At 37.5% G+C, this 24,198-nt stretch overlaps 1 protein-coding gene and 1 long non-coding RNA gene across 2 annotated transcripts in view; one reads left to right on the top strand and one right to left on the bottom strand.

Annotated features, from left to right (window-relative positions):
* The window catches only part of WDR44 (WD repeat domain 44), an 84,171-nt gene extending 77,027 nt beyond the window's left edge, over positions 1-7,144 (bottom strand). Inside the window, exon 1 of the mRNA XM_012791034.2 lies at positions 6,660-7,144. Coding sequence (XP_012646488.1) covers positions 6,660-6,736 — 77 coding nt within the window. The 5' untranslated portion in view covers positions 6,737-7,144. The remainder of the gene's footprint in view (positions 1-6,659) is intronic.
* LOC142865926 (uncharacterized) overlaps positions 7,030-24,198 on the top strand; it is an 88,186-nt gene continuing 71,017 nt past the window's right edge. The window contains exons 1-2 of the long non-coding RNA XR_012916019.1: positions 7,030-7,108; positions 8,387-8,531. This is a non-coding gene — a long non-coding RNA (uncharacterized LOC142865926). The remainder of the gene's footprint in view (positions 7,109-8,386; positions 8,532-24,198) is intronic.

The following is a 24,198-nucleotide window of genomic DNA, read 5'->3' as shown; positions in this document are numbered from 1 at the left end:
CACTTACACATTTCACTACCAAAATACAAACTCACAAGCTTACTATTAATAATTTTCTAATTCAGAAAGATAAATACTTTTTGAAAAGTATACATAATATTTTAAAATTAAAATTCTACTTCTTAAAAAAGAAATGACATATGTTGTTATGTATGGAAATAGGTAGCAATATTGGTTAAGTCATTGACAGAGTAACCACCTCCAATTCAGTTAACCCAAGAGATTAATTGTGCATATTTAGAAGTTATTACAACACAGTGCAATATTAAGCATGAAAACAAACAAAAAAAAACATTAACAGGAGCTTATACATTCTAAATATTTCTTCACTATCCTTATTTTTAACAAGACAAAGAAATATATTTATAATTTCTAAAACTATTTTAGGTATATGAATTCTGAAATTTTTAAGAGATTAAAAATGTACATCAAGTAATATGAAAGACTTAAAACAAAGACACATATGTCTTTACCTTTCTCTGTTTATTCAAAGGCTGTAAAAGAAAGATAACATTTCCTATTAAATTTCTAAACAGTTTCCTCAAACTAAAAATAAAGGCCATCCTTTCTACAACCTATAGAAATCATTTTTGTTAAAACCCAAATTAGTTATTTGGTAGTTGGTGATGAATCAAGATACTTTTAAGTCATTTAGCTAGTTCGTGATGATACTGAGTTTACAATCCCATTTGCAAGTATATTTCTTAAATGGTCACCCTTGATCTTGAAATTTATTTTACTTGGTATCACAAAGGGATGGCCATTGGATGTCAATGTTGCAAGGCATTCAATCTTCAAGACAATGACTAACATTGAAACTGAGAAAATTAGTATGAGGAAATTGCTGTCTAAACATGTTTTTGTTAAATTCTGTATGTTTAAAAAAGGTTTGGAGACAAAAAGGTTTTGTGGACTTAAAAGCAACTGACTCTGATGGAATGCCAAATTGTAAACTGCCAGACAGCTGCAGCTGGTAATAAAATGCTAAAACCTGAAGGGCTTTAGCAGAACCTGATTATATGGTAATCCTAGTGTCTGAGAGAAGGCATAAGAGCTAGAAGAATAACTGATAGACTGGTTTCCATAGTAACCAAGATAAATGTGTATACCAACTGGGGAAAAACACTGGGGTTGCCATCAGGTATGAGGCCCACATTATGTCTTAGGTGATTTTTCCTCAATTTTGAATCATGAGATGACAGACTAACTCAAAGATTGCTCAGTTTGAAATAAGAGAATAGACAGAGTTCCTCTCTGAAGTGTAAGGAAAGCAACCCAATTAAAGGTTTAACAGTTTAGCTGAATGATATCCAACAGTGAGAGGGGAACAGACTTTGTGAACGTTTACAGAAATTTGCTTAGCTCTGGATAAAAAACAGAAATGTAGGTTAAATATCAATTCAAGTTAAATATCAGTAGGGCATCATAAAATATCTACAATTTTTATTACTTTAACTTTTGTTTGAGGTATTTCTTACAGATTATTAATCTCCTACAGAAAGGATTATATGATTCGCACTGTGTATGTTTGTATCTAAATGGTGAGCTTTGTCCTATCTCAGCTGTTCATGCCTCAGGAAGCAGCCTTACAACCAGGTTTCTAAACTCGCTGCTGGGGCTACCTTCACCTACCTCATCACAACCTCCATGATTTCCTCTTCATCCGCCCTTCCCCCATCTCCACTACCATTACCTCTACTACCCCAAGAGTAAGTACTAAATTGTAGACAGAGTACGAGGAGGAAACAAACAGCTTATCAAGGGGCTTTCCTGGTAAATTCACCTGACTTTGTCAAAGTTGTAACAATGAACTGAAGAGAACATATGGAGTGTTGTGTAATGTAAAGGTTATATAATAAGTCTCAAACACCAATAATTAGAAATTATTTTCTAGTCTATAAAACCACCACTGAACTTAACATACTAAAACTATTTAGGTTTTTACATTTTTAAAGATCAAATTTTATCTACCATATTTTTTGAAGTAGATTATCATGGGAACAAAATAAAGTTTTCAATTTACTGGAGTTTGTACAGATTCAAATTGAGCCCCCAAACTGCCATATACTGCTAAGGACTGTCCTACCTCAATGAATCACCAATTGACAGCTGGAGGTCAGTAAATTTAGAATCGAATTTACTAATATGTAGAAGCTTTTCCCCCACTTCAATATATTACATGAGTGTGATAAAACAGAATATACAAATATATTTCTATCAATCCACAAAGCCAACAGCAATCAAATATAATCTATGACCAAATGCCAAGTCATGAATAAAAAGCCATTCTAAGGAAACTTTCCCAAGGTAATTCATATCACATAATTATTTTTTTAAATTAAAGCTTATATCAATTTTCAATTTAGAGAGAAATGTTTCCGATGCCATAGTAAAGTGAGAAGGTGAGTTTTCAATACAGGCGGCTATGCAACTTTTTTAGACCTAACAATTCTTCAGGACAGTTTGGTTTCAGTTCCCATGATTTCATCAATTAATTGCCTTTACTCTAAACTGAATGTGGTAGATTGAGGTCAACACTAACTGACTCCTAAAAATAAAATAATATAAATAACAACCACTGTTCTTAGATAAGCTATCCTGCCACTCTTTTTCATCCTGATTTGGAGAAAATAAGTGAGCAAAAGTTAGGATCTTAAAACAGTCAATGTCCTCTGATGGGCAAGGCATGAAAAAATGGTCCAGTTAGATAGCAGTAGACCATCTTAGGATCCCAGCTAACAGGGTAAGTGCCAGAAACCTATAGCAGCGATACTCATCAATACTTTCCCTCTTTCCACAGATATGGCAGCATGGCATAAATGAGGAATTTAAGAGACTTGGGTTCTAGTTCCAAGTATGCCACGAATCAACAATGTGTTGCTTCCCCTCTCTGAGCCTAGGTTTCGCTTTTGGTTAAATAGGACAGCTGAGCTAAATGATTTCCACTCCTTTCCTACTCTAAAAATATTGTGACTCTACCCTTCTTCCAAGACCTCAAAAATATTTTGGCTGCCATAAAAAATAAAGTGCTGAAAAAAATAACATTTATTTTTATAACATATTCTCAGTGCCAGCCTTTAGTATGTGTAGGTATAAACCACAAGAGTTAGCAGGAGCATTCACCTCATATATAATTACCCAGTAAATACTTAATTTCAAATCTATGGGTCTTAAACCATGTACCAAACACCATCAAATTTGTTAAACTAAAAGTTAAAAAAGAAATCAGGGAAAGATTTCCCAAGAACAAAAGTTTATCAATAAAAACACACTATTAAACCTCAATACAATGACAAACATTTAGAGTTGGAAGTGTTGTTCTCAAAAGTATAATCTCGATTTAAAGATGAGGAAATGAAATGACTCATATAGTCCGGGGCTCTTTTTTACTATACTACAGTTCCTCCTCCCTTTCCTGCCCTATCAAAAGACAGCACAGTAGTACAAAGAACACCAGACTTTCAAACTGGTCTGAGTTCTAGTCCTAGCTCTGCTATTAATTTGCTGTGGCACCTTGGATGAATCACTCTCCCTCTCTGGGCTTAAGTTTTCACAACATTTTATATGAAAGAGATGTTCCTTCTAGCTGTAATATGCTATGATCTTATAAAATTCCTATCTGACAAAACACAAATGTACTTTTTTGAAAGATAATGTGAAAATTTCTAGCTGAGAGAACTAAAAAGTTTGGGCTGCTGGTTTTAAATAGATGTATCCATTCAATTCAGCAAATTGGTCCTAAAACATTTTACTCTAGAATCTACTAGGGGAAGATCTCTCCCCACTTCTCCGTCGCTGCACCACCACCCTTCACACAAAATGTGGGGCAGCTATGATATACTAGAAAAAAAATACTGGACTAGGAGTCTGAAGAGCTGGTTTCAAGTCCCAGCTCTGCTACTTACAAGCTGTATCTCCTTAGGACAATTCACTTAACACTCTCTGAGCCTAAGGTTCTTCATATGTAATAATTAGATATGAATAACAAAAACAGACCTAAAATATCAAAGTAAAGTATTATAAATGTGATATATATTGCAAAGCAGGGCAAGTGAAAAATGATCTGCAACTGTGAAAAAGTGTGCCATATTGGAATCAAAAGTCTTTCTGTAAAAAACTGGGCTGATTTTTAACTTATTATATTTGCTTTCAAAGAGTAGATTAATAAAGCTGAAGACACCATTGGGAAAGAATTGCAAAAAATAAGTTAATTTTAGGAAATGGACTGCGTGTTTGGATTCTGCTGATTAACAAAACATACGAGGTAAGTCTCAACTGCCTACTCAGTTTACTACAATTTGGTGAAATAGTCTGTATACTCCCAAACACACAACAGCAAGGAACATTTCTTAAAGTGCCAAATTCAGTCGATTAAACCTCTTAAGAGTTTGTATGGTATGCCACTCCAGTTAATAACAAGGGACAGAAGATATTCCTAATGACCAAATATCTAGCGATGCCATACGTTTCTACAAATCAAGATTTCTTACTGCATTTCTAGGTAGGCAGTTGCTCAGCCAAGTCTCCTCACAGTACCTTATGCAAATGACAAAATCTGCCATAGGGAATAGAGGAAAATGTAAATGATGCTAACCTTTTTCTATCCTCCCAGTAAGGCTAGTTCTTTACAGATGCAATTCTCCAGATGAGTCTATTCTCTTGCAAATCCTCTCACTAGTATGCCAAGGAGCCTTGAAATTCACTAACTGACCCTGCAGTTTTATCCATAGAGCTCAACATGCTCAGTATTTGGGCAGGTTAGAGTTACAATTAGAAAGCTGGATTTCAAGAGACTTTTTCATTTTTCACCTAATATCAGAGGATCAAAGTGCTTGAGAAGCTATATTATCCCATGGGAGAAGAAGAAACTATCAATTCTATCAAAATGACTCATCCTGTTTAGATAAGTAAAATAGTTCCAAGTTCTGTACACTTTCTCCCAAATTTAGCACTTTACCACAATTAAATTTGCTAGTGCCAAGAAGGGAAACAGAATGAACATTTGAATGCTTTCTCTGTGCTATGTACTGTAATAGACAGTTTACACAGGTCCTGATAAAACTTAACAGTCCTTTGAAATTAAACTTATTCAACGAAAAGAAACTAGCCACATAGTAGTTCTAAATCGATAACAACCATGTAAACTGATATTTCCCTTCCCCACTCTAACACACACACACACACACACACACACACACACACACACACACAATTACTAAAGGATTTGATCTCTAATTTAATGTGAATTGATAGTTCACTAATTTGAAGAGAAAATCACACACAAAAAATTTAATTTCAAGGGAGTCCAATACATTTGAAAACCCAAAAGTATTCCTATCCTCTACTATGTGGCTATGAACTTGTCTCAGACATTGAACTTGAAGAAGATTCAGCGCCATCTCAAGATTGGCCACGGCTACCCCAAAATCCCACAACGGTGACATTAAGATTGATGGAAACACACACATCTGCAATCTACCAACATACATGTCTTTCTGATTTTGTTGCTGTAACTTTTGTGGTACACAATATATACCAATATATGACTTCTAGAATGTATGCATAACTCTATTTGCATCAAATAGGGTATTTCTTCCACATTTGTAAGCATCAGAATTGAAGGCAGTTGAACTACGGAACCATATTAGTGATTTACCCTAACATACAAATTTTACCAATTCCCAAGGTCTTACAGCATGAAAATGTATTTCATTGCCTCTAGTTCCACACACGTCTGTAGAACACTTCAGTGAAATCGCTTTAAACACTATTCCAACTTCAAAAACTGGACAAGTTGGTAAGAAAGTAGAAGTCCTAGTCAAGTGAAACATTCCAACTACCGCACTTCCTTCTCAGAATCACCCATATTAATCACCACGAAAACATCTTGCCGAATTAGATAAAGAGCACAAAGCTGGAACTCTCCTTCCAACCACCAGATTACTCAGCACTTGTTTGTATTTCTGTAGTCGACTGTGTACATTTCTATTCAGATATCTTTTTAGACCGCATTCTCCCTAATGGTACCTTGTCTTCAATTTCCACCGCCTCACTGTAAGGGGCTATTGCTATTTTAATAAAACACTGTTGATCTAGAGTACATCAGCTAGAGGACTTTCTTAAGTAAATACCCAACCTTACCCCAGCTCCTTTTCGTTCTGTACAAGGAAAAGAGGAGGACAAATAGGGGAGAGTTACAGCCACCTCTGAAACAAATAGGTAAGTTAGCGATAAAAGGAAAAAAGAAAACTGGAAGTTCAATTTCTGTTACTGCTCCTTTAATCTATGGTCCCCGAGGCCAAAACGGAGGTAAGCTCCGAACCCCATAGATACAAATCTCTGGCTCTAAGGCACATAAGCTGTCTGTCCCACCTCGCAGAAAGCTGGACAAGACGGGAAAGAGGTTCCAAGAGAGCTCCTGGGGAGCTTCCCGTTCATCAGGGAAGGGGCGGGGAGGGGGTGCCCGAGGTGGGCGAGTGCCCTTTCTCCAACTCACCCCGCCCTAAGGAGCCCCAGGTCCGGGTTCTGAAGTACGCGAGTGAGACTGAGAGGAACATAGGTAGCGGACACAGCGGGACCTGGGAGGGGTGTAGGGGGAAGATACAGGAGATGCCGGGGGACTGGGATGCCCGGCTTCTGGGCCATAGCTGGTTACTTACCCTACGGGGTAGCCGCCCCCTAGGTGTACATCTTCAGGGGCATCATAGAATTCCTCGGTGTCGCTTTCCGACGCCATTTATAAGACACACCCGCGGGTGAGGGGACCGGCGCCGCCTGGAGGAAGGGTGACTTTCGTCTCCTCCTGGTCGTCCTCCACCCCAGCGAGACTGGGGAAGTGGGTCCCAGCCGAGGCTGAGGGAGCAGACGACCTGGAGTGAGGAGCCGGTTAGGGGAAGGGGGCCGCCTTCAGTTGCCGGGCTTCGGGAATAACCAGCAGAGCTGCCGCCTGAAGAGGCGGCGGTAGGTCCAGGGATTGCTGTTACCACCGCTCCCAGCGTTAGGTATATACGGAGCGCGAAAGAGGCGGCGGCTCTTCTCAGTGGGGGAGAGCGGGCGTGCCGGCGACAGCGGCTCCAATTTCTCCCGCAGCAGCAATTACAGCAGCTGGGTGAGCTACTTGCCCGCAAAATACCGACGCGCTCCTACACTCGCGAGATTTCGGGAGGGGACGGTAAAGCGTGGGCGGGGCGAAGAGGTGGCGGGGGCGGTTCCAGAGAGGCAGCGCTCTGATTACTTCTGCCCCAGAAGCCTATCAAAATGGCGCAAGCGCGCTGAGGGCGTTCGGTGGGGCCGGAAGTAGCTGAAAAGGGAGGGATTGAGCTTTCTGAAGGGAGGAGCCTAGGACCTGCGCAGGAGCGGCATGGTGCCCCGGCTCTGAAGGCGCGCGCCAAACGTAGGTGGGGTCTAGCGGAGCGTCTGACCCACTAACTGCAGTTTCAAAGAGAGGCATATTGAGAGGGATGACTTTAAGTCTCTTTCTTTTCTTGTGAGGAAATGCTGTTCAGAAACGTTGGTGTGGGCATTTTGGTTTGTATTTACGTTGTCTTATCCAACCCCGGAATATCCCACTGTAGGGCATAGGCAGGTCCACCACCTCTAGCGTTACAGAAATAACTCGCCCTGTTCACTACAGGATCTCTAATTGAGGGTGGGGTCCTTGAGAGATACTCGGAGAGTGTGCCGGTTCTATAGAGTAATGATGGATTTATTGCTGGAACTGAGCCAATATAAGGCCTCCGGTTACTTTTTCTCCACACGCATCTGTCACGGCCCACATTTAAAGTGAGAGAAATTCTTGCATACTGCCCAAGGTGTGCGTCAGCCAAATGGTAAATATATATTGAGCAGATACCTTTGCAAGGCCGACAGCTAGTACGACAGCTAGTAACTTAATTCTGGTCCTCAACTGCCCAATGTACAGTGATGAAAATAGAAAGGCGCTTTTTGAAAGACTGAGATGTTCTTTCTTGTACGTATGACTTCTGTCAAAAGCTAGTAATTATTAGGTTTTATATGTTTTAAACATATTAATTAACTTCCTAGGTATAAAAATGCATCTCAAAGTACTTTAAAATTTTTTTTTGCTCATTAAGAAAGATAGGCTTTTTTCTTTATGGGTTATGGCAAGATATAAGATTGGAAAGATACCTTTGTGGAAAGATATAACTTTATATGAAAAGGTATAACTCCTCTGAATTTATTCTCCTCTTAGTTATCTAATAGTGAATTTATGTTTTCCTTAAAAAATAAAGTTAGTTTTCTGTATATGGTAGAGGTATTGACCCCTTTACATATTAAAGAAAAATGGTTTTTCAAAAGGCTATGTGAAGAAACCAGTCACCCAATTCAGTAAACATGTACTATTTCGTGTCATACACTGTTCTAGGTGCTGAGGACAATTCAAAGATGAAGAAGACAACTTAGTTTCTGCCTTCCAGGAGCTCACAATCTAGCAGGGAAGATAAATATGGAGTCCTAGTGTGGTGCTTTTTTCCCCAATGTAACATGCCCCCTCTCCTGGACCCTTTAAGGTACCTTAAACATTATTCTTAGAAAAAGTTAACATGGAATAAGAATGATAAATTGGTAACATTTTAAGAACTATTAAAGTTGTCTGTTTAAATACTTTTATCAATTGCATGAGAAAGTACATTGCTAGAATGAATTGCTGGAAACATCAAAACACATATACGTACCACCCATCATCATTTTTAAAGACGTCAAAAGATGTGTTTATTTTGCCTGAAACACCTGTTCTTGAGTTTAAAGCAGCAGGTTTTAAGTTTAGTACAAAGCAGTGTTTTTTAAGCTTTTGTCTGTATTCAAAATGGAACCCTTTAATCAAACCAAATTTCAAGCAAAAGTACACATATCATAAAAATAAAAACTGCTCTATTTGAAACAGGGGTCGTTCAGGTCCCTGCTTGCTTAGTTTTCCTTTAGTCTCTAGAGACTGCCCTAAGGCCCCATTAAAAAAGAAGAAATGGAAAGCTATTGTTCTAAAGCAGAGGTTGGCAAATTATGGCCGACTGGACAAATCTGTCCCACTGTCAGTTTTTGTAAATAACATGTTTTTGGAATACAGCCAGGCCATTTGTCTATGTATTGTATATGGTTCCTTTCACAGCAGAGTTGAGTAGTTTGGACAGAGCCTGTATGACCCATGAAGCCTAAAATATTTACTATCATGCCCTTTACAGAAAAATTTTGCTGACCCTTGCTCCATAGGGTACTATTTTCTAGGGTACCCCAGAACTAAAAGTACCCTCGAATTAAATGGTTTAAACAGAATCATATGATGCTACAAAATCATCTATATAGAAAAAAATAAAACCTTTCCCACCTAGCTCATTCCCAATGACTACAAAAACTACACAGGTCTAAGTCTAAGATGTGTTTAAGGAAGATTTTTATGCTTGGCTAAGTTCCTTATCTATGTATCAAGAACTCTACTTTCCAAAAGCTAGAGGTCATAGCCACTGTATAGAACAACTTGTCTGTGAGATGTTTGTTTTCTCCTCTTGGCAAGAATAATACAAACCAGCAGTGTTCTTGGAGCCAATATTGCCCCAACTCCAAGGGCAATCACTCAGAACATTAGTGTTCCAAATCCATTGTAGAGCTTTCTTTTTCTTCTTCTTCTTCTTTTTTTTTAGAGACAGGGTTTTGTTCTGCTCCCAAGCTGGAGTGCAGTTGTGTGATTGTAACGATACCTCACTTTAATCTCAAACTCCCAGGCTCAAGCGATCCTCCTGCCTCAGCTTCCTCGGTAGCTAGGACTACATAGGACAGGTGTGCACTGCCATGACAGGCTAATTATTTTTTTTTTTAGAGATGGTGGTCTCACTATGTTGCCCAGGCTGGTCTCGAACTCCTGGCCTCAAGTGATCCTCCCATCTCGGCCTCCCAAAGTACAGGCATGAGCCAATGCATCCTGCCCAGGAAAAAAAAATTATGTACAGGGTTAGGTGATTTGAGACAGAATATTGCCATGAAAAGATTTAATATTACAATTTCTGTGAGAGTTTTTATAGATTTTGAAGTATTAGAATCCATGAAAATATCATTCTGAAACTGGCCAAAATTTGTCAGGGCCAAGATAAAATTCTATAACCATCAACCCTCAATTACCTGTTTGAAAGGTTGATTGTGTTACAGATTATAATAGTTAATATTTTGAAAATTCTTCCTATTTGGCTTTGGAATCTTTATATATCTTTTCAGAGTCAACCAGTTTCCCTTCTTAATGATGGTTAGTTTATGTTAATATTAAAATGCATTTTCAATCCCTAAGCATACAAGAACTGGAAGTAGAGAAAGATAGTCTAGAAATGTATTAAGAGACACAGAAAAGCCAGCCTGGGATTTAAAATGTGTTATTATTATATAACAGAATATAGTCATGTAATACTGTTCAGGACTCTGGAAGGAAGCTAACTGGAATCATCTTAAACAGAAAAAAAGGAATTTATTGGCTTGCATAATCAAATACAGACTGCTATTATACTTGTCTGTTCTATTATAATTAATATATTAGAGAATAATTGAACATGAGGTAAATTTTGCATTTGCTTATGCACAATTTCATTAGCCAGAAACACTAGGTGAAAGCTGAAAACTATACTCATCTGATTCAAGCAACATAGGAATATATAAAATGCACACACATGTGTCAAGTATCTACTACCTACCAGTTCATTATGGTGTTTTAAGTCCCACCCATTCACATCTAGTGTTATAACTTTCGGTCTGATTCTGGGTAACCCTCTAGCCACCATTTCATAATAGCTCATAAGTTGCAATCCTTCTGATACCTACTTCTATAAGCAAACTTCAAGGTTTTTTCAAAATAAAGTACTGTATTTACTGTAGTATTTATGTATTTCCTAACCATTTAACATGTGTAAAACTGTGCTACCATTTTTATTAGGTTTATATCTTGTTGTATATGTATCACTGATGGAATTTTAGAATGTTGTGCCCCTAGCTCCATTTTTTCCATTTTCCCCACAAGCCCTCTGGTTTTTTTTTTTTTTTTTTTTTTTTGAGACAGAGTCTCACTTTGTTGTCCAGGCTAGAGTGAGTGCCGTGGCGTCAGCCTAGCTCACAGCAACCTCAATCTCCTGGGCTTGAGTGATCCTTCTGCCTCAGCCTCCCGAGTAGCTGGGACTACAGGCATGCGCCACCATGCCCGGCTAATTTTTTTATATATATATCAGTTGGCCAATTAATTTCTTTCTATTTATAGTAGAGACGGGGTCTCGCTCTTGCTCAGGCTGGTTTTGAACTCCTGACCTTGAGCAATCCGCCCGCCTCGGCCTCCCAAGAGCTAGGATTACAGGCGTGAGCCACAGCGCCCGGCCAGCCCTCTGGTTTTTATTGAACAATTTTGCACAGCAGAGTGATTTTTAGGAATGCTGTGTCACCTTATAGCATAACTGACTGTAGTCCATATGATGTAGCTTCAGGCCTGGATAGATCCAGGACCCAAGATATGGCAATACTCACTCTTTCTGTCCATCTGTCATATTTGTTTATCTCTGTTTCTTTTTGTGCTTTGGCTTAAATTTTCCTATTGCAGAGAGCTTCCTTCTTATAGTTACTGAAGATGAGCGCAAGCAACTTCAGCTTATTATGTCTTAATAACTCTCAATCCAAAAGGAGATGAAACTTTCTCTTTTACAGTGTTTATTTATTAAATCTCAGGAAGGATGTTGATTGGTCTTAGGAAGCCCATCTAGCTAGGGGATAGAAAACTCATTTGTCAGGCCTGGGTCAGCTGATTGCCTGCCACAAACCAAGTGTGGAGAGACTATCATGATTATCCTCCTCACTAGGACTGCATAGAGTATGCGATTTTTTTTTTTTCTCTCCCAAGAAAAAGATACTAGCAGACAGGAACAAAATGCTTATAAGTTAATTAAGGGTTAAGTCTCTATATTCATTGACATGACAAGAGCTCATGATGTGTTAAATAAAAACAAATATTACAGAACACTGTGTATAGAACAATCCCATTCATGTAAAATCATTTTCCGTGTATCTATATATCTGTGAGTATAGAAAATTCTGGAAGAATATTAACAAAGGATTGATGGTGATTGTCTTTGGTTGCTGATCAAAATAACAAGAGATTTGTGCCTTATCTGTACATTTGTATAATGATTGAATTTTCAACAGTGAATATATATTAATTTGTAAAAAAGAGGAAAATATGAAAAAAATATATAACCTATCATATATAAAGTAGATTTACATACAAAATTAAGACCTGAGATTCATTTCCAACAGTGCATAACTGTGAACCCTGGGCCTATTATAGATAAAACCCTTAGTTTCTCTAACATTTCAATAAGTGCCATGAAGAAGCTGGACTTGGAAAAAATACCCACAAAGCAAATTTTGGAATGCAGTTTTAGTCTACCAGTAAAAAGTCATATTTTATGCACTGTAGATCTGACATTTAAAGAGAATAAGTAATGGTAATTTCTAAAGCAACTGTGAAACATTAAAACTGAGAAACTGACGTGGAGCTTCTAGGAGCAAGATACAATGTTGGAGGTATACTTCTAATAATATGGACTAAGCATAATTTTGTTTTTCAAAACAATAAGCAGTATATATGACCTGATGTAAAGTGAGAAAATAAAAAACATATGAACTTTATGCTTCAGAAAGTTACTCTGAATCATAAACTGGAGAAGAAAACTTTTGTCTCCCCTAGCCCACCATGGCATCTTTATTTTTTTAATTGCTGAAACTTAACCTAATGACAAACATTTATATAGAAATATCAATCAGCAGGCTAATATACAAGAACACATACATGGCAACAAGTAGAACTTTATGGAGCTGTAGACTGAGTGTTTGTGTACCCCCAAGATTCATATGTTGAAACCTAATCAATTCATATGTTGAAACCTACCTATGTGATGATATCTGAAGATGGGAAGGAACTCTAAAGGTCTCTAGTCCAAGCCTCCTGTCTTATACATGAATTCCTTCCACAAACTTCACTGATAAATGGTCATTCAAGGACATGGAGCTTACTATTTACCCAATGAATTTTTTGATAACCTCAAATATTACCAAATTTCTTCATTTTATTTAGCCCAAATCTGCATTTCTGTAATTTCCATATGCTGACTATAAAATTCTGGTTACTAAATCTATATAAAACCTTTCATCAATTTAAAGATGATTATCAATTCTCTTTATATTTTATCTTGGGAATATACACTGATATTTTTACACTGAATGTGTTCAGAGACACAGATAAATGGAAATTTCAACTTTACAATTAAGGTGGTATGTTAAATATGTAATAATTTGTGTACATACTAAACATGTCCACTATATGTATAAAAGCACCTGTTTAATGGCATGTTCTCTATGTGTACCTCTTGATAATATGTTACATTAGAATAGCTCTTCATACTTTCTGAGACAGTTTCATCTATTATCTTAATGATAATAATTACTATCATTAAATCAGTGCTTACTAGGTGCTAGGCACTATATTAAGTACTTCATATATTTTATTTCACTTAATCCATATACTATATGAGGAAGATGCTACCATTACCTTCATTTTATAGGTAGGAAAACTGAGGTTTAGAATAGTTAAGTAACTTGCCCAAAATTTCATAGCTAGTAGTTAGTGGTTAGGATTTGAGCTCAAGTCAGTCTGAATCCAGAGCCTGAATTCTTAAGCACTTTAGGTAGGAGAGGTCATATTATCATTCTCACTTTACAAGTGTGAAAACTGAGATGTTGAGAGTTGTAACATGCCTAAAGTCACGTTTTGATTTACTATTTTGTTTTTTTATTATCTCCCCAGAGTTTGTGCTAGTTTTGTTACCTTGTAGCAAATGAGCCATGTTAATGAGTGAAATATCTAAAATAATATTGCACAAGTAAAAATTAAAGAAATTTGTTGATATATCTTTTTCATTTTTTATTGTATGCTTTATCTATTAAATAAATGAGTACATCTCAACATTGGGAGTTGTGGTAGGCATAATTCTAAGATGGTCCCCAAGATTCCTAGCCGCTGGTATATACACATCTCCCAATTATTCAATCCAACACTAATCTACATGCTGTTGTGAAGGAATTTTGCAGATGTAATTAAAGTCCCAAATCAGTTGACTTTAAGATTAGTGAGATTATACAGGTAGATATGGCCTAATCACATGAACTCCTTAAAAGCAGAGATTTCTCTGGCTAGTGAGGAAGAGGAAGTTAGAGAAATGCACTCTGCCTGGCCTGGAAGAAAGCAAACATTTATGTTATGAACTGCCTATGGGGGGGGGTCACTCAGTGTGGAATGTGGGCAAGCCTCTAGGAGTCAATAGTGACTCCCAGCTGATAGCAAGGAAATGGAGGACTCAGTCCTGTTACTGAAGGGAATTAAATTCTACCAACAGCCAGAAGGAGCTAGGATCAAGAACCAGATGAGAACACAACCTGGTTGACACCTTGATTTCAGTCTTGTGAGATAATGAGCAGAGAGCCCAGCCACACTGTACATCGGCTTCTGACTTACAGATCTGTGAGCTGATAAATTTGTGTTGTTTTAAGCCATTAACCTTGTGGTAATTTGTTATGAAGTAATGGAAAACTGCTACAGGGGTAAATATTCCTAACTTTCCTCTCCTGCCTAAGAACCACGGATCTCAGTAGAACATGATACAGACAAGTGTAATAATACATCAATAGGGGCTGTTTGCTTTCTGGAGAAGTCCTTGAGAAGTACTTGGAAATAAATGTAACACTGGAGTAACCATTAAGGTGTTTCTCTCTTAAACAGTAAAATCATCAAAAAATAACCTAACATGCATTTAAAATATGAAAGAAGTGTTTAACTTCACATACACTCACACACACACTGTACCCAAAATTCAACTCCATTTGCAAAATATTCTCTAGAGCCCTGGCAATCCTGCTACCCATGAGGTGTTAGGGACTGCCTGATCCCTGCTTCTGTGGCCTTTTCCCAATAGGTGAACTTGTTTATCTTTAGAACTTGGGCTTAGTTCCAATGTTAATCTTTTTTTTCAAATACTTTTTTTCAGCTTTATTAAGGTATAATTGACAAGTAAAAATTGTATATATTTATGGTATACAACATGATGTTTTGATATATATACATTGTGAAATGATAAAATCAAGCTAATTAACATATTCATCACCTCATACTTACTACTTTTTTTATAATAGCAGCCAAAGACCAAAAGTTTATTATTATAAATATTTTCAAGGGTGTAAAGGAAAATATGGTCATAATGGTAAAAATAGATGGAAAATTTCAGCAGAGAAATAGAAAGTATGAAAAAAGGAAATTCTGTCTACATCAGAAATTATAATACAAGTTCAAAGAAAAATGTAGGGATTCTTTTAACAGCAGATTGGAGACAGTAAACTTAAAGACAGATAAATAGCAATAATTCACTCTGATATTTATGAAACACCACATTCAACAACTGAAAAAATCACATTCTTTTTTTTAATTGCAAAGGAAACCAAGATATATACCATATACTGGCTCCCCGCAAAAAATCTCAGTAAATTCCAAAAGTATTGAAATCTTGCAGAATATGTTTATGGACTAGAATGACATTAATTTGGAAATCAAGACCACTAGGATATTTAGAAAATCCTCCACCTATTTTCAAGGTAAATGATACACTTTTATAAAGACTATGGATTCATGACAACTATAATGAAGAAAATAATAAAATATAAGCTCAATGATATTAAAATGATATACAAAAATGTAGGGATTGCAACGAAAGCTATGGGTAGAGGGAAAGTTATGGCTTTTTAAAAAAACTTTTTTTGTTTTTATTTTTTTTTCCAGAATATTATGGGGGTACAAATGTTAAGGTTACGTATATTGCCCTTACCCTCCTTTCCCGCTCAAGTCAGAGCTTCAAGCGTGTCCATCCTCCAGATGGTAGGCATCACACTCATTGTGTATGTATATACCCATCTCCTCCCCCCCACACCTGCCCAACACCCAGTAAATGTTATTCCTATATGTTTACTTAGGTATTGATCAGTTAATACCAATTTGCTTGTGAGTACATGTGGTGCTTATTTTTCCATTCTTGGGATACTTCACTTAATAGAATGGGTTCCAGCTCTATCCAGGAAAATGTAAGAGGTGCTATATCACCGTTGTTTCTTATAGCTGAATAGTACTCCGTGGTATACATATACCACATTTTATTAATCCACTCATGTATTGATGGGCACTTGGGGTGTTTCCACATCTTTGCAATTGTGAATTGTGCTGCTATAAACATTCGAGTGCAGGTGGCATACTTACCACTTTTTATGGTGAAAACATTTAACATGTACTCTCTTACAATTTTCAAGTGTACATACATTGTTATTAACTATAGTTACTGTGATAGATCTTGATAATTTATTCTTCCTGTCTACCTGAAATTTTGTACTCTTTGGCCAATACCTCCCCATTTCTGGGTTGCCTTCCTACTTCCTCCAGGCCCTGGCAACCACCATTCTACTCTCTGTCTTTAAGTTTGACATTCTTAGAATCCACATATAAGTGAGATCATGTAGTACTCGTCTTTCTGTGCCTGGCTTATTTCACTTAGCATAATGTCCTCCAGGTTCATCTGTGTTATTACAGATGACAGTATTTCCTTATTTTTTAAGGCTTAATAGTATTCCTCAATGTTAATCTTACTACTGACCTTCCAATGTCCTTCCAATGACCTTCCAATATATGGTTTCACCGTGGTTGCTTGATCATTCACCACTTCTTTAACAGAATTAGTAATAGATTAAAAGCTCACTATATACCAGGTATTGTACTACATATTGTGTTAACAGTGGTATGGCCCAGTCCTTCTTGATTGAGCTTTTCATTCTTGTCATCTAAGCTCTTGATTTGAGCTTTGATTTGTAACTCTAGTACTTTGTACCTGGAATCTGACACATGTGACCCAGGTCATCTGGGCATGGGGATGGTGCTCCCTTTAGTTATTGGCCAGTCGCTGAAAAACTTAACCTCTATCTTTTTATTTATTTATTTATTTTGCCTATGTTCCTCATCTTTGAAGCCTAATCTTCTGGATATCAGCCAGCCGTGACCACAGTTTTCCTATGTCCCCTGGCTAGTACTAAGTTCAGAACTCAAAACCTAGCTTGCCCTGCGGGATCTTTTTGCCTGCTTCCATCATCCTGTCCACCTTTACTACCCTGCCCACCTGAGTCACAATGGCTGGCTGTTGTAGTTGGGAATATCTATTCCCTTAGACCTGGCTTGCCCATATACATCTTGAAGTTGGGAAATAGTAGACATAATTTTAGCTTTTCCAACTCTCTGACAAAGTTTTATGCCCAAAATAACCATTTTGTAAAGAGCAGACAACTTGTTTTGTAATTTTTTAATTTTAATTTTTTTTAAGAGTAGACAACTTGTTTAAAAATTCATCATGGATCTGGCTTCAGTCTTGGGCAAAAGTTTGCACCTAAGAAGAGGGATGGGGGTAAAGAGGGAATAATAATTTATTCTGTACCTGTAATATAGCTGGCATTTTACAAGTTATCTCAATCATTCTGTTTTCAAACCTTACCCCACTCTATTTTTATTTTCCTTTCATGTAGGGATCTGAAACACAGTCGCAGAGTCAGAATTTGAACTTAGGTGAGCTTTACCCTTAAATATATGTTTTTCCCAGTATATAACATCAAATGCATACTTTTATCTTTATTTTTCCTTTTGGAGGTTGCAGAATGGTTGAGCTAGGAGTTGGAATTAATAGAACTCACCTACCAGATACCAGTTCAGACTCTGAAGGAAATGTCTACACTGACTATACATAATCTCAGTTGTAGTATTCTGAAACAACCCACGAGGCTTATTCAGGCATTTAAGCAACTGTATTCACTGTCTGGTTTTTTTTTTTTTTTTTGAGGATAAATTCATGACTAGGTTAATTCAGGATTCTCACGTGGCTAATAAAGGGTTGGCATTAGCCTACTAGGTTTAGTAGACAGAGCGAGAATGCTAATTACATGCAGCCTTAATCTTACACTTTGTTTATTTCACTGATTTTGGAAAATTCTCAGCCATTAACTATTAGATACTACTTTTCTCCTATTCTCCTTAATGATTCCTTCTATTAAATAGAACTCCCATTAGATGTACATTGGTCCTTCTCATTATATCCTTCATATGCCTTAACTAGTCTTTTATATCTTCCCTTATGTGCACTGTGATCTTTATTTATGAAGATATGTTCATTGGAACTGTCTCGTTGGAAATTCTTTGAGATCTGGGTTTAAAGTACATTCTTCCAGAGAATAGTTACACTTAATCCTGTTAGTCACCTGGGAATACTACCAACCCAGAAGTATTTTAAGCCTAATTTCTGGTGTGAGGTATCTTGGTCCTACAAATAGTGTGAATCTTGGACCCAGACCTGCCTGAGTACAAGTTTGGTGTTATGAAGTCTCAAGGGACTTTTTAAAATATATTTAAAATACAGTTCATTTGTGACATTAATTAGCATTACATATAAGAGCAATATCAGATAACATATATTTTTCTACAGGACACAGAGGTTCATTGGCTCATTCTTTATGCCAAAGCAAGTAAATAGAGGTCTTTTTTTCTCATTTTTTCTCCATATCACCCAGAGCCAAAACCAAGACAGGCACATATTTCTACCATCTGCCCCTGGGTGGTAGTTTTATTGCCTTGTTCATTCATTACCCTTTAGGGGTATGACTTTAACTAAAGAAGAAGGGGGATGGTGTGTGTCTGATCCATCTTCTAACCTTGTTTAGGTCCCAGAATTGGTCTCTGTTGTCCATTGCACTTGAGTGGCCCATTAAAACTACTCTCTAGAGTTACTAGGAACCAGGAGCTATCCAAAGGTAAATGTCAGCTCCATAGCTTCTTTTTCCTTCTGGATTAATGCTGACATAAACTTATTGGCTCTTATCCCCACCATTTCAACCATCAGCCATGCACTTAAAAGGATATATTCCATCTGTCCTACCTATCATTCATCATCATTTTTATTTATTTATTTTATTTCAGCACATTACAGGGGTACAAATGTTTAGGTTACATATATTGCCTTTGCCCCACCCCAGTCAGAGCTTCAAGCATGTCCATCCCCCAGAGAGTGTGCACCGCATCCATTAGGTATGAATATACCCACCCCCTCCTCCCCCCTCCCACCTGCCAGATACCCAATGAATGTTACCACTATATGTGTACTTAAGTGTTGGCTAGTTAATACCAATTTGATGGTGAGTACATGTGGTGCTTGTTTTTCCATTCTTGAGATACTTCACTTAGTAGAATGGGTTCCAGCTCTATCCAGGATAATACAAGAGGTACTAGATCATCATTGTTTTTATGGCTGAGTAGTACTCCATGGTATACATGTACCACATTTTATTAATCTACTCATGTATTGATGGACACTTGGGTTGTTTCTACATCTTTGCAATTGTGAATTGTGCTGCTATAAACATTCTAGTGCAGATGTCTTTTTTATAGAATGTCTTTTTTTCCTTTGAGTAGATCCCCAGTAATGGGATTGCTGAATCAATGGTAGTTCTACTTTTAGGTTTTTGAGATATCTCCATATTACTTTCCATAGAGGTTGTACTAGTTTGCAATCCCATGTCATCATTTTAAGATGTGTTATACTGGGATATATTTTTTTGGCCATCTCTTCTATCATAGAACCTCAATTCAATTCTATTCCACAGAAAGATGGGGATTTGGATAAGTGGATTAAGTTCTGATGGAATTGTCATGGTAACAGTCTTTTAGGCAGAATGTAAAACTATACAAGTTCTGCCTTTGGGACTATATTGATTAGGCCATTATATAGTTGTTGCAGTGGACATGTCTTTGAAAATAAAGGTGTTTGAGGTCCTGGATTAGGTAGTATGCAATAGCTACTTCTACTAATAGCAGGTCCTGAAGAGGCCAGTTACTTTCTGGGCTGGAGAACTGCAGAAGGTGGTCCAAACACTGTTTGGGTAGAAGGTGAGAGCCAATTTTTTCCAGGAGAGTGTGAGGCTATCTAGTCTGCCTAGGAAGTATGAAGGTTCAGTCCATTTGAAATTGAGCTACTTTATTATTTATTATTATTATTATCTTTGTCTAAGAAGGGATCATTGATTTCTTTGATTAGAATCTATGTCTTCCTTCTTTGGGTCTGCATTTGTTAGTGGACAGCTATTCAACATCCATCATTTTGACTGAGGAATGAAAATCAATTAGGCTAGTAGCAGAAACTAGTTTTCATTTGTCATATAGCATATGTTGGAACTAGAAATCTAAGCCGTTTCTCATACCAGTCTGGGAAAGACTCTGGACACTATTGGTCACCAAGGAAGTCCATTGTAAATCAAAAAGTAAGCAGCATGTCTTTACTGCAGTGGTTTTCAAATTGTATAAACACTTGGAGAGTCTGTTAGAATACAGATTCTTGAACTTTACCCCAGATCTATTGCATTCCGATCTCTGAGAGGCCCCTGAAATCAGCATTTTAAGAAACTCCCCCAAAGTGACTATGATGCAAGTAGTCCTTAGATAAGACTTTAAATAAAGTTTATTTGAAAGAGCTTCACATTATATTTTCATATCATAAGGATTTGCCATTTCACCATTAGATTGAAGATTCCAGCCAAAAATACTCAAAGACATTGATAGAGAAATGCCTTCCTTCCTTCAGGTGACTGTGAAATTGGGGAGGGGAGGTCTAAAAATGGGCATATTAAAATATAAATACAAGAATCTTAGGTATTTGTAAATACTTGATGACGATTGGTGAAGATGTGTATTGCTAAATTCTGAATGAGGGGAAAGGTTAAACTGGACGGATGTAAGGAGATCAGCCCAACATTGTAGGTGGGTAACTTCTAAGGATAGATTTGTATAAAAACGAATCCCAAATGCAAGATTGTTGTTTTTTTGGTTGGGGATAAAAGAGAAGGGACAGAAAACATGCAGGATGACCAGTGTCAGGGTTGGGAAGAAGCTCATGAGAGCTGGGTACAGAATATATGATGGTGGCTACAAAGTGCAAGAGATAGGGAGGGAGTCTGGAGAGAGACAATTGAGAGAAACTGCAGACTATTAAGGATGTTATAATCTTGGGGACAGGGACCAGGAACAGTGTGGGAACAGAGCCTCTTTTGCAAGAAGGGAGCAGGAGATAGGGAGAAACAGGACATCCTAGGAGCAGCCAGAGGGAAACTAGCCAAATGGATGATGAGAGGTAGTCAGGAAGTTAGTGCTCTTTCAATCCAAAGCCAAAAAATGTGTCTGTTGAAGGCCAGATAACAAAGGACTTTGTCCATTGAGAAACCAAAAAGGAAGTTAAAGCCTATAGTAGTCTAGGACTGGAAAGTGGAAGTAGGGAAAATTAATTTAAAAAACTAGGACTTCAAGTTTGGGGTCTAGTGACTATTATCACTCTTCTCTATTAAAGGGAGTGTTAACTGTGAATACTGGAAGGACCCAGTTAGTAGTTTCACCTGTGCAAAGTTGAGCAATCATTGGCTGTCACTACAAATTTAGGTAACTGTTTCCCAAATTTTCCTGTCAGTGCTTTTGGTTTAGTTGTGTTCCAGAATAGACTGAGGGAGCCAGTCGGTAGAGATAAAATGAGGAGCCAGCTAGAGGGTGCTCAGGTCCATTTCAGTGCACTTGCAAACCCAATACAGCTTGCAATTAAAGAACAAGGTGCTTACCCTTTAAGTCCTGAAAATAGGAAGAATAAGGACTCAAGTTTTGTGGTGTCTTCTTTGTTGTGAAATGACAACAACAGATGTCCTCTATTTCCATGATCTCATAACTCTCTCTTTTGTAATTCCAGAAATATCTTCCAGTTTTTTGAGCTGGGCTGGCTGAACTGTCCTCAGGACTTTTTAGCTAAGCAGCTGTTGGTAAGAATGTGATGGTGTAATGAAGCCATCTAGGGAAGCCGCACTGGGGATAAATTGTCCTTGATCCCAGGATAGAGTTCTATCTAAAAAAGAAAATTTTTAGGCAGCTTCATGCACTCTGAGTCTGCTGCCAGGCCCTGGAATGTTGCTGCATGCCAATAGTAAATTTATCTCCAGGAAATAGGACTAGCTAAAATTGTAAATAGCTTCCGAAGAGATTTATTAATTCACCTATAAGAGTTTTATAATAAATTGTTACAGGAAGATAGAATTATTACAGATATATCTCTGAGCAAGTTGGGGTTGATGTCAGTGAGGACATCCATGTTCTTTTACACTATTGGTGACAATATTTAATCTAAATCAAGCAACTCTTATAAGGTAATGCTACATCATAATTTTATAAAAGAGAACTATATATATGGTTGTGATATGGCAAAAGTATTAATGGAAATTTGTGTTTTTATGTTACTAGTGGAGTTTATTCACTCATTCATTCATTTATTCTCAACAGATATTAGGATTACAAAATTGAATAAGATATGGTTTCTTCCCTCAAAGACTGTAGAATCTAGAAGGGAAGAAATGTGCTAAAAACTAGTTGAAATACAGTGTAGTGTTTAAGATATATGGCAGCAGAGGTTCTCAGCCTGGGAAATACATCAGAATCATCTGGAGAGCTTTTAAAAATCCTGATTCCCAGGCAGTACCAGAGTGATCACTTTTGCCTGGAAAGAGAAGTAAACTCCTTAGCTGTGTCTTGAATACTGAGTAGCTTACCAGATTAAGAAGAGAAGGAAGGGCATTACAGATAGAGGAAATAGCACTTGCAAAGGCACAGATGGGGGAACTGCAAGTTTAACAACGTCACATCTTAGTGTGCAAGAGAAGGGGCTATGAAAGATGTGTTTGGAGAAGTAAGCAGGAGCCAGAATTTGAAGGTTCCTGAAGAGATATTTGTACTTTATGTATTTTTTATGGATCCACTGAAGGGTTTTAAGCAGGGGATTACCATAATCATGATCAACATGTTGGTTTTAAAAGCTCACTCTGGTGGCAGTGTTAAGGAAGAAGTGGACGACATCAAATTTAGTCAGAGAGACCTGTTAGGAGGTTATTACAGTAACACAGGTGGAAAGCCCTGTGGTTATGGATTTAGGCCATGGCAATGAGATAGGAGAAGAAATGGACGTGAGAAATGTTTGGGAAGTAAAATCAGCTTGGAGCATGGAGGGAGGGGACACATGGGAAAAAGAGGCACGGAACTGTGGAGTTTCTCATTTGGGTGACCAGGAGAAAAAAATCATATACAAAAACAGAATTCAGAAAGAGAAGTCAGTTTTGGGAGACATGTGTTTGATTTTAGTGTTTGGCTAAATGTGAATGATGGACAATTAGGAAGAAATTACTAGGATGCACTTTAATATACAGGGCTGGACATTTAAACAGTGGACAGGGCTGGAGATAGAAAATTTAGATTTGTACTCATCAAAATGATAGGAACTGTCGGAGTAGATGGATTCTCTGAGAGTCAGAAAATTTTCTCCTTTTCTTCCTCTTTTGCTTACCTTACCTGACAGCCCCCTAGTGACAACAAGCACATACTACATTTCTTAAAAGTGCCTAAACTCAGTTAATGTGATCATTAAATGAATATTCAGGACCTTGGATTTGGTCAAAATATTATTGTACTAATATTTCAATATTACTGGGTGGTAGAATATCTATGTACTAAGCATCTCAGCTTGATCCTAAGGTTGTTATTCATTATAATTCAAGGAGAGTCAAGAGAACTAGAAATTGACCTACCAGGAATCTATTTGTGTCATCTATATGAGGACTTCAAGGGTTCTCGGCAAAAGAATTTCTTCTAAAGCAGCGGTTGTCAACCTTGGCTACACGTTAGAATCATCCGACAAGCTTTAAAGAATCCTGATGCCCAGGATGCATTGCAGACCAATTAGTCAGAACCTCTGATGGTGGAACCTGGTCAGGCATTAATATTTATTAAATTTATTCAGGTAATTCTTTGTACAGCCAAGGTCGAGAATTACTGCTGTAGATGATGAGAGCCTAGAGATGTACAGGTGTGAGTCAAGGACACTGAACAATGTGGCAGGAGAAGAGTGGTGCTGGGTGCAGCATATGTCTAGCAACCAAATCGTCCTTAAACTCAGTCCCCAGGGAGTCAGACCTAAGATCATACTTGAATTGCAATACCTGATACCTAGGCCTAAGAAGTTA

Source organism: Microcebus murinus, chromosome X (assembly GCF_040939455.1).
Source record: "Microcebus murinus isolate Inina chromosome X, M.murinus_Inina_mat1.0, whole genome shotgun sequence".
NCBI classification, from domain to species: Eukaryota; Metazoa; Chordata; class Mammalia; order Primates; family Cheirogaleidae; genus Microcebus; species Microcebus murinus.
The sequence above is the reverse complement of the archived record's forward strand: the minus strand, read 5'-3'. Positions and strand labels throughout refer to the sequence as shown.